The sequence below is a fragment of the Ictidomys tridecemlineatus genome, chromosome X, assembly GCF_052094955.1.
Source record: "Ictidomys tridecemlineatus isolate mIctTri1 chromosome X, mIctTri1.hap1, whole genome shotgun sequence".
NCBI classification, from domain to species: domain Eukaryota; kingdom Metazoa; phylum Chordata; class Mammalia; order Rodentia; family Sciuridae; genus Ictidomys; species Ictidomys tridecemlineatus.
This window is the reverse complement of record NC_135493.1, coordinates 69,788,174-69,802,627: the sequence shown is the minus strand read 5'-3', so window position 1 is coordinate 69,802,627 and position 14,454 is coordinate 69,788,174. Positions and strand designations below refer to the sequence as shown.

The window sequence follows — 14,454 nt, the reverse complement described above, 5'->3', positions numbered from 1 at the left end:
GATATGTGCATCTGAATATCTGATACCTGAAACTTCACATGCCCCAAAGTGAAACTCTATCTTCCATGCATGACCTGCTGCTTTAAATCTTTCCATTTCATTAAATGCCAACTATTTTTCTACGGGTTTAGACCAAAACCTTGAAACTATCTTTCACTGTTCTTTGTTTTTCTACCTACATCTTGACCATCCACCAGTCCTACTGGATCTTTAAAATATATCCAGAATCTAACCACTGTTTACCATTTCTAATCATCCCATCCTGGTCCAAGCTACCATCATTTCTCACAGGATTACTGCATCATTTGTAGATACCTCCCTGCTTTCTTAGTCTCTTCTCAACACAACAACTAGGCTGATAATGTTAGGGGGTAGAGCTGGGGCTAAGTGATAAAGTATTTGCCATGGCTGAGACCCTAGGTTCAAGCATCAGCACCATCAAAAACAAACAGATTGATCACACTAAAATGTAAGTCAGATCATCATGTCACAATCCTTGAATATCTTGCCAATCCACTTGAAACCCCTACAATTGTCTATAAAGCCCAACATAATCTACTCCCCTCTGTCATTCCACTTTTAATTTCTGACCTTTTTTTCTGTCAAGCCATACTAACTGCCTCACTGGTTTTTGTTTGTTTGTTTTAGGTTGATTTTGTTTGTTTTAGAGTTTTGTTTTGTTTGGTTGGTTGGTTGGTCGGTTGGTTAGTTGGTTTTTGGTATCAGGGATTGAACCCAAGGGTACTTAACCCCTGAGCCACATCCCCACCCTATTTTATTTTGAGACAGGGTCTTGCTAAGTTGCTTAGGGCCTCACTAAATTACTGAGGCTGGCTTTGAACTCATGATCCTCCTGCCTCAGCCTCCAAAGCCTCTGGGATTACAGGCTTATACTGCCTTACCTGGCTGCCTCTCTCTTTTGATATGGCTAAATACATTCTTGCTTCAGGGTGTTTAGCCTTGCTATTCCTTTTCCTTGAAATGTTCACTCCTTCCTCTGATACTTTTCTCAATGATGCTGAACTAGCTCACTCTCAGGCCTCAGGTCACACATTAAATGGCACTACCTCAAAAAAATATATATGTATATATATATATATATATATATATATATATATATATATATATATATACCTATTTTTCCCTTCTGCCACACTTATAGCACTTATTCCCAAAGTATACATGTCTGTACTTGTTTTCTTGCTTATTACCTGCCTTTACAACATAGACTGTATAATTTATGAGGACAGGGACTACATTGGTTTTATTCACTGATTTTCAATATATTATTTTTTTAAAGAGAGAGAGAGAATTTTTTAATATTTATTTTTTAGTTCTCTTTTATTTTACATCTTTGTTTATTTTTATTTACATCTTTATTTTATTTTTATGTGGTGCTGAGGATCGAACCCAGCGCCCCGCACATGTCAGGCGAGCGCACTACCACTTGAGCCACGTCCCCAGCACAATATATTATTAGTGACCCCAAAATTCCTCCATGTTCTAGTCGATATTTATATTTATTCTTTTATACACTTCCTGCCTACATACTTCACTTATTTTCACTTTTACAATAGTCACTTATTTTGTAAGAACATTTCATATAGTAACAATATTTTATGTATTTCACCAGGCATGATGGTGCACACCTATTATCCCAACAGCTCAGGAGGCTGAGGCTGGAGGATCAGAAGTTCAAAGCCAGCCTTAGCAACAGTGAGGCAGTAAGCAACTCAGTGAGCCCCTATCTCTCAAGAAAATACAAAATAGGTCTGGGGATGTTGCTCAGTGGTTGAATGCCCCTGAGTTAAATCCCTGGTAACAAAAAGAAAAAAAAAATATGTATATCTCCTCTTTTGCCTTTAAAGTCAAAAAGGCTATCTCACCCTGAGTCCAGATAAATGTTCACTTACGTTTTCTTTTAGTTCTCTTACCTTTAATCCACCTGTAATTTACTTTAGCATGTGGTAATAGACAGCAATCTAATTTATTTTCCCCAAACGATAATGACTCATCTTAAAACCATTTATTCATTAACTTTTCCTTTCTTTCACTGAAGTACTAGCTTTTTCTAATATGATTCTCTTATATATACTCAGTGTTAAAGGTAAGAGTCAAGATTTCAATGCTATCATGTGGGTATTAATCCAGGACTATAAGAAACCTGGTTTTCCTTACTCATTCCTTCTATTTGAGTGTTAACTGAGAAAATTATAAAGAATAGTAGTGAACAACAAAAAAGAATAGTAGTGAAATGAAATTGAAGTATCACTTATATAACAGCTTAGTCAGTGTCCACTAACCCCTATTGTAGAACTCTGAGAAGCCATGAATTGAAGAATAAGGCTTTGACTTAAAGGTCTGAGCAAGGCTTCCTCTTTCTAGCTGTATTGCTAAGATCTGAAATGCAAGTGCTGCCCTGATTCACATATCCAGCTCGCCCAGTTGCAGACTCAAATAAACCTACCATATGGAAGTAGGCAGGATAGGTAGTAAGATAAAAGAAACAGAGACACTGTCCAGCAAATATCCTGGGTTCTGATTAATAACTTCTCCCAGTCAGGAGCTAGTACAGAAGGAGGCAGAAGCAAAAGTAAGGGCTAGTCATGGAACAGAAGTACTCCCACTGCTATTGACAAAGGCAGAAGCTTGGTTCTGTTTCAGGGATTTTTATTTTGTTCTATTGATTTATTTTACAGAACCATGCTGCTTTAATTATTGTACTTTTATAATAATGCTAAACGATCGGGATGTGCTAGTCTTCTCTCATAAATAAGTTTTTTAAAAAGTTTTGGTTCTTCTTGCCAAGATATTCTTTATTTTTTCAAATGAATTTTACATACAGTCATTGCATTTCAGTGCAAAAATATCCAATTATGACTGTGATTATAACTGCTTTAAATCTATAAATTATTTAGCATAGATTACTTCCTCCTAGATAATGGTATTTTTCAAAGTTTCACTCTCAGCTTAATGTTATTTTCCTCTACACACTCCTCACTGGTTGATCACATACATTTTCATCATTTCAACTGTCATCCATTATAGTTACTGATGTCTAGTAATCTCCAGATCTACTCAAGGTGTCTCTGAAGTTATGTGCTCATTTCTGCAACTGAGTATACCCTCCTGTTCTTCTGGCTCTCTCAATCCCACCAGAATATGTTAACACATCCCTCATATTGAGCCATACAAATATAACTTCAAATAACCCCCTCAAAATACCAAACAAACAGAAAACTGCTCCCTCCTTCCTTATGTGTTTATCTTTGCAGGAGTTTCCCCTATCCAAGGGCTTAATCCAAAACCTGCTCATTATCCTTGGCTCCACTGTCACCTTTATTCCCTTAACACTGTTCAATCATCATATCCTATTGATTTTATCATAACATCTTCTCAATCCATCTAATTCTCTCCATCCTCTTTTTCTACCACTTCTATTAAAGCCATGTTCATCATTTCTTTTATTAATATCTTTATTTTTTAGGTATAGATGGACAATACTTTTTTATTTATATTTATGTGGTGCTGAGAATTGAACCCAAGTGCCTCTGACATGCTAGGCAAGTGCTCTACCACTGAGACACAACCCCAGCCCCATTTTCATCATTTCTATGGATTACTACAACAATGTTCCAATCCTGGCTTCTAATGTATCCTTTCTCTTGTTTCAGTCATTTGTTGTTAATTTTTGTACCTGAATCTCTATCTTCCTTTGCACCTAAATTCCTACCATCCTTCTGAGTGGCTTCAAGGTTCCTGTAGATGCCTTCAATCAACAATCCAATCTATCAGTCACTTGATCTCAAGTCCAGTGTGCTTCACCTCCACTTTAGCCCTTGATCACACTCCTGATCTTCTCATCACCTTAACTTGTAAATCTTAAACAGCCTAAGTCTTAACATTAAACCACACTCCCTGTTTCCAATCTCACATCTCCCAATCACCTTTTCCTCTAATCTAATAAAACTTCTTTCTCTACCACTTATCAAAATTATCAACTACTCCCTGGTTGCCAAATCAAATGGGATATTTTCTGGTTTTACAATACTTAACCTCCCTGAAGCAGCTGAAATCTTTGGACCACTTCCTCCTTAAAATGACAGTCATTTTAATGTCTATGGTTACTATTTTCTCCTGGTTTTTCTCTAAGCAACATGTTTACTTTTCAATCAGTACTTTGCTTTAAAATTGGTTTTCCTCAGGATCTCATCTTAGAATTCTTATTGTCTCATGTCTTTCCAGTGACTATATTCATTCTATGACTCCAACTACCTAAATATTAATGCCTCCCACATCTATTCCTGAAGAGCATACAATTCTCTTGAGCTCCAGATCTTTATGTCTGGTATCTGCATTTGGCCATAGTACAGACATCTCAGATTCAACAAACTCAAAAGTAAACTCAAATCAGCTTGGTTCCAGATTCCCTGCCTTGATGAATGATATCACTGCATACCTGCTGTCCACACAAAAAAATTGGGACGTTACTCAAAAGGTTTCCTCCAAAATGTGGGTGTTGTTTAAGGAGTCTTTGTTTTAATTATTGATGGACCTTTATTTTATTTATTTATTTATTGACTTATGTAAGTTTGGGGTGGAAAATTGAACCCAGTGCCTCACACGTGCAAGGCAAATGCTCTACCACTGAGTCACAACCCCAGCCCTTAACGAGTCTTATCTTTCTTACTTCCAATATCTAAATAATCACAAATCCTGTTTAATTTACCTCATTGATCTTTTTAATCTATCTTTTCACCAGAGTTTCTCTCTTTTCCCCTACTCCAACTTTCATCTCTCTTACCATTGGAATTTTACACATTGCATAGCCTACAACTACAATTTCCTTTACCTTGATTTTCTTCCACACTACTCTTCACCCATATGCCTCTTATTCTTTATGTGAGCACTTTTCAAAGTCCAGTTAGTGAACTAGCAGCAAAAGCATCACCTGAAAACTTGTTTAAACTAGCAAATTCTTGAGTCTCATCACAGACCTACCTAATCAAATAATTTGGGGATTGATTCCAGCAATATGTGTTTTAACAAGTGCATGATTCTGATACACAGTAAGTTTAAAAACTACCAATTTAGAAATTTAGATTTCAGCTATGATACCATCTATTCTGGAAAACATTTTTTGTATAGGGATTGACTCCAGGGCCTAATGCATTTAAAACAACTGCTGATATCACTGAGCTATATCCCCACCATTTTTTTATTTATCATGAGACAAGTTCTCCCTAAGTTGCATAGGCTGGCCTCAAACTTACAATCCTCCTGCCACAGCCTTCTGAGTCACCAGGATTACAAAGTTATACACTACCATGATTGATTGGGAAACCATGTTTGATCATACAAATATTCTATTAAGTACCCTTTACTCCACCTAACTATCACAATGTAAAACCTCCTATCTTTCACTTATTACACTGTATTATAATTTCCTGCTTAGTTGTTTCTCTCATAATAGCCTAAGTTCTTTAAGGTAGGAAAAATAATACTTGCCACTATATTCATAGCTTCTAAAGGTGCTCACATCATCTAGTAGGACTCCAGTAAGTATTTATTCAATGAATGAATTCATGAAGAGAATGTGGCCATGATTATGGTCACTCTACAAGATTAGGAGTTTAGTATGTGACTGGGGTTAGAATTAAATCTTTAAAGGGGCATGTACTTTATCTGTTGTTGGGTTTAAGTGTAAATCTGTGGTTGAGGCCAGGTCACTCTCTAGATAAGATCAGGAGCTCACACTGGAGCCAAAGCTATGCTGTTAGAAACCTGAAATAAGAATATTAACCAAAACCATACCATACCCTGTTCTGGAATTACACTGAGTATTTCATAGAGAAAAATTCAGCCTATGGCCTAGTCTCAGTTAATATTCCTGGATCAGGTCTCTAAGAGTATTTTCTTTTTCAGTGTTAGGGTTCAAACCCAATGCCTTATGCATGGGAAGTATGTATTCTACCACTGAGCTATATCCCCAGTCTTGGTGTGTGTGATTATGTGTGCTAGGGATTAGACCCAGAGCCTTATGCATACTGAGCAAGTATTGTACCACTCAGATATACCCCCAGCCTGCAAGAGTGTCATTTTTTTAAAGGATCAAGCCCAAAGACTTAAGCATATGTGTTATACATCCTTTGTCCCTTCACTAAGTGTTCTCACTCACCAGGCTCAGCAGCCCGTGGCCAGCCAGTACCAGATTCTAGCACTCCATGAGCATGCATAGAGTAAGGGCGGCTGGCATTATTCTTGAACACCACAGTCAGGATATCACCAACCTCTCCTCTGATAAGTGGACCTAGTACATACAAAAGAAATAAATTTTCATTAGTGGGAAGTGGAATAGGAAATGTTAAGAAAAGGAAGATATCTGGGAGTCCCTGAGCAAGGATCTTCTGAGACTTTAAGTCATGGTTGGCTCCATTCTTCAATTAAGAGCCCTTTAACTGATACTGCTACCCACAGCATAAGGATACTTCAATGCCAAGATTATGCTTCTATTTACCCCCATTTTTCCCACCCCATGTCTCTACCTAATAATAGCTCAAGGCTCTAGATAATCAGAACTCTATGGAATAGTCGATGATAAGGATTTAGAGTTAGGCACAGAATGCTGAATAGCTGGGATCTCTTCAGAGGCCAGTGGGTCCCCTTCTGTTCCAAGAAAAGAATGAGGAAACCCATTAGACCCTAAAAAAGTGGAATAATAAAAACTACTGTAATCATTAAAATGGCATGAGTGGGAATAACTGTTCCCTATACCGTTTTTCCATTTTTAATATACCTAAATTCCCCTAACCATTGCATCTTTAAAAATCTACCACCCTCAGAGACACACTATACCTCAAAGTTGTAGAAAACCTGGAAAAACTTGGTTCTAGTTGCTGCAGAGTTCATACTTCCCCTTTACCTTTAGTGCTTGTTTTCATGGCTACATCATAAAATATCATCATACTTTTTTATATTACCAAGAAAAATTGAGAATGAAGAATAGGAATATCATTCTGATATGACATAGCTCCCCTAGAAGGAGCTCAGGCTTCTAGACACTAGGAGGGAAATGCAATTTCCTTACCCAAAATTCCTAAGTGCTCCTCTGATCCAGACCTTGGCCGAGGGATCCTGAATGTGCCATCAGTATATTCCCTGAATACAGCTTTCTTGTATCTGGAACCCAGAAGTCCATCCTTGTTGCTCAGGAAAATGTGACCATAACTAGAGGAATCCAAAGAAAGCTATCAGCACCTGACCTTCAACCCTTCATTGCCAGATATGGGGAAGTTATGTCAGAACCATTCTCATATCACAAATGAAAGATGTGGATCTATTCTTTCTAATATCAGATTGTTCCCCACATTGGCTGTATAACCAAAATTACAGATGGCAGGCCTCAGAATCATTTATGTTCCTTGTTTTCCATCATTCAGATAAAAATCTGTAGTACAGTTAATATGACAAAAAACACTGGACTAAGAATCAGAAGCCCTGGGCTCTAGCTCCAGCCTTAATGAGGTCTTAGATAGAATTAATTTGACAAAGGACAAGGTAAAAGGTGGCAGGAGAGAATTAACTATTGCTACTGCTGCTGGTAATGATAAAGAATGAGAAGAGATAGGAAGGAAATGAAATATTAACATATTTCTCCTTATGGGATGCTTTCCAGCTTATAAATAGCTTTATTATTCATGTCATTATTTGACATTCCAAATAGGCCTATGAAATAGGTGGTCTCAAAGGTGCACTCAGTAGTATGGAAGTGACAGGATATATCTAGAGACAATGTCAGCCAAAAAGAAAGCCAGGACTTAGAATCAAGCCTGCTGCCCCTTCTCTCACCACTTCTCATATAGATGAAAAAACCAAGGTTCAGAAAAGGAAATTTACTTTTCCTAACTCCCACACCAGGTTAGCAAGAAGACTTAAATTTTAAACAACCAACATAATGGACAAGAATTGTCAAAGGGCAATAAGAGTGACAAGAACCAATGAGTAAAGATTGCTAATATGTACCTCAGTTTCCAGTCTCTCCTCCTTCCATTTTAGTAATAGAACCATCTAGGTTCTAGCTGAGCACATGGCTTTCTTACAAGTATGGCCATAGGAATAAGTTCAAGACAATGGGGCATGAAATAAAATTATGTATGCAACTTCTATTTACAGACAATGCTACTTGCCCTGACTTGATAGTCAGGAATGTCTATAAGCAGAAGAGACACTTTGGTCCTAGAGTTGAACACAAGTACTGAGGGTGACACAGTTTGCCTACCAGCCCTGGACTGCTCATATCAATACTATTACATAAACAAGAAATAAAATACTGGGTTTTTTTTTGGGGGGGGTACCAGGGATTAAATTCAGGAACACTCAACCACTGAGCCACATACCCAGTCCTTTTTTGTATTTTATTTTGAGACATGGTATCACTGAGTTGCTTAGTGCCTCACTTTTGCTGAGGCTGGTTTGAACTCCCAATCCTCCTATCTCAGCCTCCCAAGCCACTGAGATTACAGGCTGTGCCACCGTGCTCTGTTTTAGACATTTTTTGCTACACAGCTTAGATTTTACCTTAATGAAGGAGCTTGAGGTATTTTACTTCTCAAAGAAATTCTCCATAAAATTTAATTCAAGTCCCAGAGTAAGTATTTACAGCTAACTAGAAGAATGGAGGCAAAGACTTAGAAGGGGAGAGTGTGGGCAAGGTCTTTTACTCTTCAGCTCCATAATAAGCCAAGATTTAAAAAAAAAAAAAAAAAAGCACTGAGCTGGAATTTAAAAAACCTGCATTTTACACCCTAGTCACAATTCTATTGCTATTGTTTTAGTAACCTTGGATAAGTGCCTCTTCCTCTCAGCTTCAGTACCCTCACCTGAAAAAAAAAATGTTTTTCAAGAAATTATGGGGGCTGGGGTTGTAGCTCCATGATAGAATGCTTGTTTATCATGTGTGTGGCACGGGTTTGATTCTGAGCACCACATAACAATAAATCAATAAAATAAAGGTATTGTGTGCATCTACAACCAAAACAACAACAACAAAAAAAAAAACTAAGAAAATATGATCTCTCCTTTTCTGACACCTTACCTGTCCTTCTCAGATTTGTTATACCATTCCAGTTCCCAACTCCTGTCAGGGCAATAGTCCCACTCCACCTCTTCTGCCATGATGTAGTAGATTCTTGCAGCTTGGTAGCGTTGACGAGGGCTGACATGGCCGCCAGGACACTGGGAGACATTGTAAATTGCCCTCATCCCTGCTTCTCGGTGGCTGCCTGCCTCGCAGTAAATTTCAAATGTCCCTAAAGGAAGATCAGAGGGAAAAATCTGACACCTGAGAAGTACCCAGGGGGGGCGAGGTTTCCTGCCTCTCCCTGGGTGTTCTGTAGAGAATGGGAAGTGCAGGATAAAGATCTTCTATGCATTAGATAAAAGCGTATTACAAGTTTGTTGAGAAAAATGAGCACATATATTAAGAACTTCAGCTCCAAATCTACACTGTCTGGATTAGAATCTAAAGTCTGCCATTAGATATACCAATTCCTCACTGTTTGCTGAGGGCTTTCCTAGTTTTAGCATTTAAATATCCATATCCCTGTAAACACCTCAGATCTGGGCAAAGTGGGGTGATTAATAACCTTATCTGTCACTTATTATCTATATAACCTTGCAGCAATTTCTAAATATGTGTTTCAACACCTTCACTAGGATAAATTTGCTTATTTCATGTGATTGTTTAGAAATAAAATTAATACATTAATGTATGTAAAGTTCTTAGCACAGTGTATAGTAAATGTTTATTAAGCAAAGTTACAAATAAGTAAACAAAGTTTTATACTTATGATTCCAAGGATGGCATTGACCACAGGTTGTCTCCTTTTTCTACCAAGTACCAAAGAAATAAAGGTGGGTCTGAATAGCTATTTAATAAAGGAACTTTTTAACCACAAGAATGATTACATAAGAGAGCTTTGGAAGGCCCTTCCCTAGGTTTTTATAATAGAATGTTGAGATATTGGTCTTAATGTCTGTGTTGTGGAGTTGTCTGGACCTGATCTCAAGATTTTTATGTCAAGGACACACTTGGGCTCAGACAATGTTGATCAAAAGAAGCTAACTTTCTTAGAACATTATTCACATTGTTCCTTTATATTGCTACCCATTGCCTATCCCATCATGACAAACTCTTCTTCCTGGCTTTCAAAGCTTTCTAATTAGCTGCCCCCAAACTATTGACTCAGTACAACTTTTCAAACACTGCTCCAAAGTCAACTATTGCTCCAGTTAAATCAATCTCTGACTGTTCCTCTGCCATATCTCATTCCTATCTGGGAATTTTCACTCAAGCTGTTACCCTCTTTCTGGAAGGCATCTGTTCACCCCACCCTCAAAAGCTATGAGGACGCATTTATTCTCTAAGACCCAATTCATGTTTCATCTCTTCCAGAAAGCCTTCCCTGACTATTCCATCCCAAACTGACTCTACATTATTGGCCTCTCCATTCCTAATATACTTTATATCTAAAAACATAGTTAAGGACTCAGTCATCCTGTCTTTAAAAATGTTCCCTTATACCAGGAATAGTGATACAATTCTATAATCCCACCTACTCAGGAGGATGAGGGATGAGGATCACAAGTTGGAGGCCAGTCTTGGAAACTTAGCAAAACCCTGCTTCAAAATAAAATATATTTTTTAAAAGGCCTATGTCCAGGAGCAGTGGCACATGCCTGTAATCCTAGAAGCTTGGGAGGGCTGAGAGTAGAGGGTCATGAGTCTAAACCAGCCTCAGCAATTTAGTGAAGCCCTAAAGCAACTTAGAGAGATCCTGTCTCTAAATAAAACATTAAAAAAGGGCTGGGGACATGGCTCAGTGATTAAGTATCTCTGAGTTCAACCCTTGGTACCAAAAAAATTTAAAAAATAAAAATAAAATAAAAGGGCTATGGATGTTTCTCAGTGGTATATGTGTGAGGCCCTGGCTTTCATCCCCAGTACTAGAAAAAATAGTCAATTACACTATTTTATATACACCTTGAAAGAAAAAGAGTGCCCACTTTTGTTTCCATACTTACTTTCAAACTCTATTTTTATTTTGACCTTTCCCATCTGTTCCATCACTAAATCCTATAAGTTATTCCATCAAAAATTGTCCTTTCAAGCTTGGCATGGTGGCACACACCTGTAATCCCAGCAGTTCAGGAGGCTGAGGCAGGAGGATAGCGAGTTCAAAGCCAGCCTCACCAATGGTGAAGCACTAAGCAACTCAGTGAGACCCTGACTCTAAATAAAATACAAAAAAATAGGGCTGGGGATGTGGCTCAGTGGTTGAGTACCACTGAGTTCAATCTTCAGTAAATAATAATAATAATAATAATTCTTTCAGTCAGATGCAGTGGGGCATGCCTGTAATCCCAATGACTTGGCTGACTGAGTCAGGGGGATCACAAGTTCAAAGCCAGCAAGCCAGCTGTAGCTAGTAAGACTCTAAGTAACTTAGTGAGACCCAGTCTCAAAATTTGAAAAAAATACAAATAAAAAAGGTTGGGGATGTGGCTCATTGGTTAACTACCCCTGAATTCAATCCCCAGTACCATAAAAATAAACAAATAAATAAATATGTGTGTGTGTGTTTATGAAAGGAGATATATATAGTCCAAGCTACCATTATGTCTTACCTGAAAATTTGCAATAATCTCTGAATATCATCTCTGCTTCTTCTGCCATCTACAACCATTATCCACACAGGTGCTCTTTAACAATATAATCCAGAGCACATTGCATCTTTGCTTTAATTCAGAGTACACTGCATCTTTGCTTTAAATGCTCTACTCATACTCAGGATAAAATCCAAGCTTCTGACTGTGTTTAGAAGGCCTTACATAGTATGACTTTCATCAACCTTTATAACCTTCCATCACATCAGTCTTCCCCTGGCTCACTAATCTCCAACCATACTGGCCTTCTTTCTGATCCTTGAACAAGCCATTATTGTCCCCCCTGTAGGATATTTGAAATTGCTGGTCCCTTTGCTAAAAATGCTTTTCTCAGATTCTTTTTTTTTTTTTTTTTTTTTGGTACTGAGGATTAAACCCAGAGTTATTTTACCACTGAGCCATATCTCCAGCCCTTTTTAATTTTATTTTGAGATAGGAAATCTCTAAGTTGCTTAAGGCCTCGATAAATTTCTGAGGCTGGACCTGAACTTGCAACCCTCCTGCCTCAGCCTCCCAAGTCACTGGGATTATGGGCATTTGCCACCATGCCTGCTTGAACACCGTTCTCTAATGTAAGACTTCCATTATTTTATCACCTCACTGTATTTTATTGCCTTCATGACATATATCACTATCTGAAACTATCTTATTTTACTTCTGTGTTTACTGAGGCCATCACCTAAGAGCAAAGATCATGTATCTTGTTTACTCATAAATATATACTGAGTGAATTAATGTGTGTTCCAAAAGGTGATTATATACATGGTCCAAACGTTATGGATCAGGGTCTAGTGTGAAAAGAAAGTCTGATAATCACCTGTGGGGATAAAAACAAGTAGAGGAAATTCTGAAGAAGTCATATGACTTGGGTTAGACACATTATATGAATTTTCTCATGTGAGTATTTCTGTCCAATCCACTTTTTTTGTGTGGTACTGGGGATTAACCCACAGGCACTCAACCACAGTCTCACTAAACTACTAAGGCTGGCCTTGAACCTGTGATCCTCCTGTCACAGTTACCCAACTCCCTGGGATTATAGTCATGTGCCACCACGCTGACTCTTTGAAGCCATTTTTTCCCCCAACACTCTTAAGCTCTTAGTTCTGAATGTTCTCCTACTGTTAATCAATTCTTTGCTTTTCCTTTATTCTGGCTTCTGTTTTCCTACATTCCTCTCAAATGTAGATTTCTGCCTTAAGTTTCCTTTCCTATCATTCTCCATGCTAGGACTTGAACAATTAGAACACCCAAATCTCTCCCTCCAGGCTTCACTTCTACCTTTAGATTCCAATCCACTAATACCTAATATAGATTTTTACCAAGAACTTAAAATTTAACATTCCTCCAGATGAATACTTTTTACCCAAATCTTACCACCTTATTATCCCTCCTCTGCTCCTGCATTTGTTCATCTAGCTACCATCACCATCCACGTGATGTAGAAGCTGAAAACCTCAGCCATTCTTTTGTCTTACTCATCCTCTCAGTCCTGTCATTTTGCTCCCAAATATCCCTTAACTCTGCCCTTCTCTCCATTTCCATTGGCCCTGACTGTTGGCAGACTGTCATCATCTCTTTCAAGAGCCTTCTGCTGTGCTGCACTGGTTCTGATTCCTTCTGACTCAGAGCCATTACACATAGTATTCTATAGTAAACTTACAAAAATGAAAAACACATCCTGTCAGTCATTATCTTGTTAAAAGAAATAAAATCTTTGATGGGTTCACATAGCGTAGAAGATTAAGTCCTAGCTCCTTTAGCAAGGCCCTCCCTCTTTCTAACTTCATCCTTAGTCACTTCCTATCTCTCTTATACCCACATGTTCAACAGGGGTGCTATTAGCATTTGGGGTGGGATTTATTCTTCATTTTTTAGGACTGTCTGTCTTACACATTTCAGGCTTTTTTTCAACATTTTTTATTTTAATTTTTATTAACGTGTATTAATTATATATATTATTGGGGATTGGTGCAGTATTTCTATACATGCATACAACATGCACTAATTAAATCCAGCCTCTTTCTGGGTGTGGTGCAACATATCTGTAATCCCAGGAGCTTGGGAGGCTGAGGCAGGAGGATTGAGAGTTCAAAGCCAGCCTCAGCAATTTAGCAAGGCCCTAAGCAATTCCATGAGACCCTGTGTCTAAATAAAACAGGTCTGGGGATGTGGCTCAGTGATAAAGCACCCCTGGGTTCAATCCCTGGTACCAAAAATAAATAAATCCAGCCTCTCTTTATCCACCCTTTCTCACTTTCCCAAACCTACACTAATCACTATTCTATATTTAGGACAACTTTTGGACTCCTATTTTCTATATACCAATATCACCCCTACACATTTTCAGTCATTGTGATAACTAAAAGTACCTCCACATTTACAAATATTATTTAGCATACTATCTCAAGTTGAAGCTCACTGAATCAAATCACTTGATTCAATCTTCTCTAGACAGGTAATGCTTACAAACTATTGCCCATAAGTTTCCTACTACCTGTAAGGTCCTCCTCATCAACCACCCCCTTTCTTTGTCTGATAACTATTTATTCAACCTCAAGAGCTTAATCTGGAACTGGGGGAGTAGCTCAGTGGTAGAGTGCCTACCCAGCAGGCAGCAAGGCCCTGGGTTCGATCCCCAGCACCACAAAAACAGAAAGAAAACAAAAAGCTCAGTCTAAATGTCTGCCTTCCAAGCAGAGCTTCACTCTGCAAGAAAAATTTGTCACA

At 38.1% G+C, this 14,454-nt stretch overlaps 1 protein-coding gene across 7 annotated transcripts in view; it reads right to left on the bottom strand.

Moving 5' to 3' along the window:
- Heph (hephaestin) overlaps positions 1-14,454 on the bottom strand; it is a 79,752-nt gene that overhangs the window by 26,781 nt on the left and 38,517 nt on the right. For all 7 annotated transcript variants that reach the window (XM_078034644.1, XM_040282187.2, XM_078034645.1 and 4 more), the window contains 3 exons: positions 9,095-9,308; positions 7,088-7,227; positions 6,179-6,310 (listed from right to left, as the gene is read on the bottom strand). In XM_078034644.1, coding sequence (XP_077890770.1) covers positions 6,179-6,310; positions 7,088-7,227; positions 9,095-9,308 — 486 coding nt within the window. The remainder of the gene's footprint in view (positions 1-6,178; positions 6,311-7,087; positions 7,228-9,094; positions 9,309-14,454) is intronic.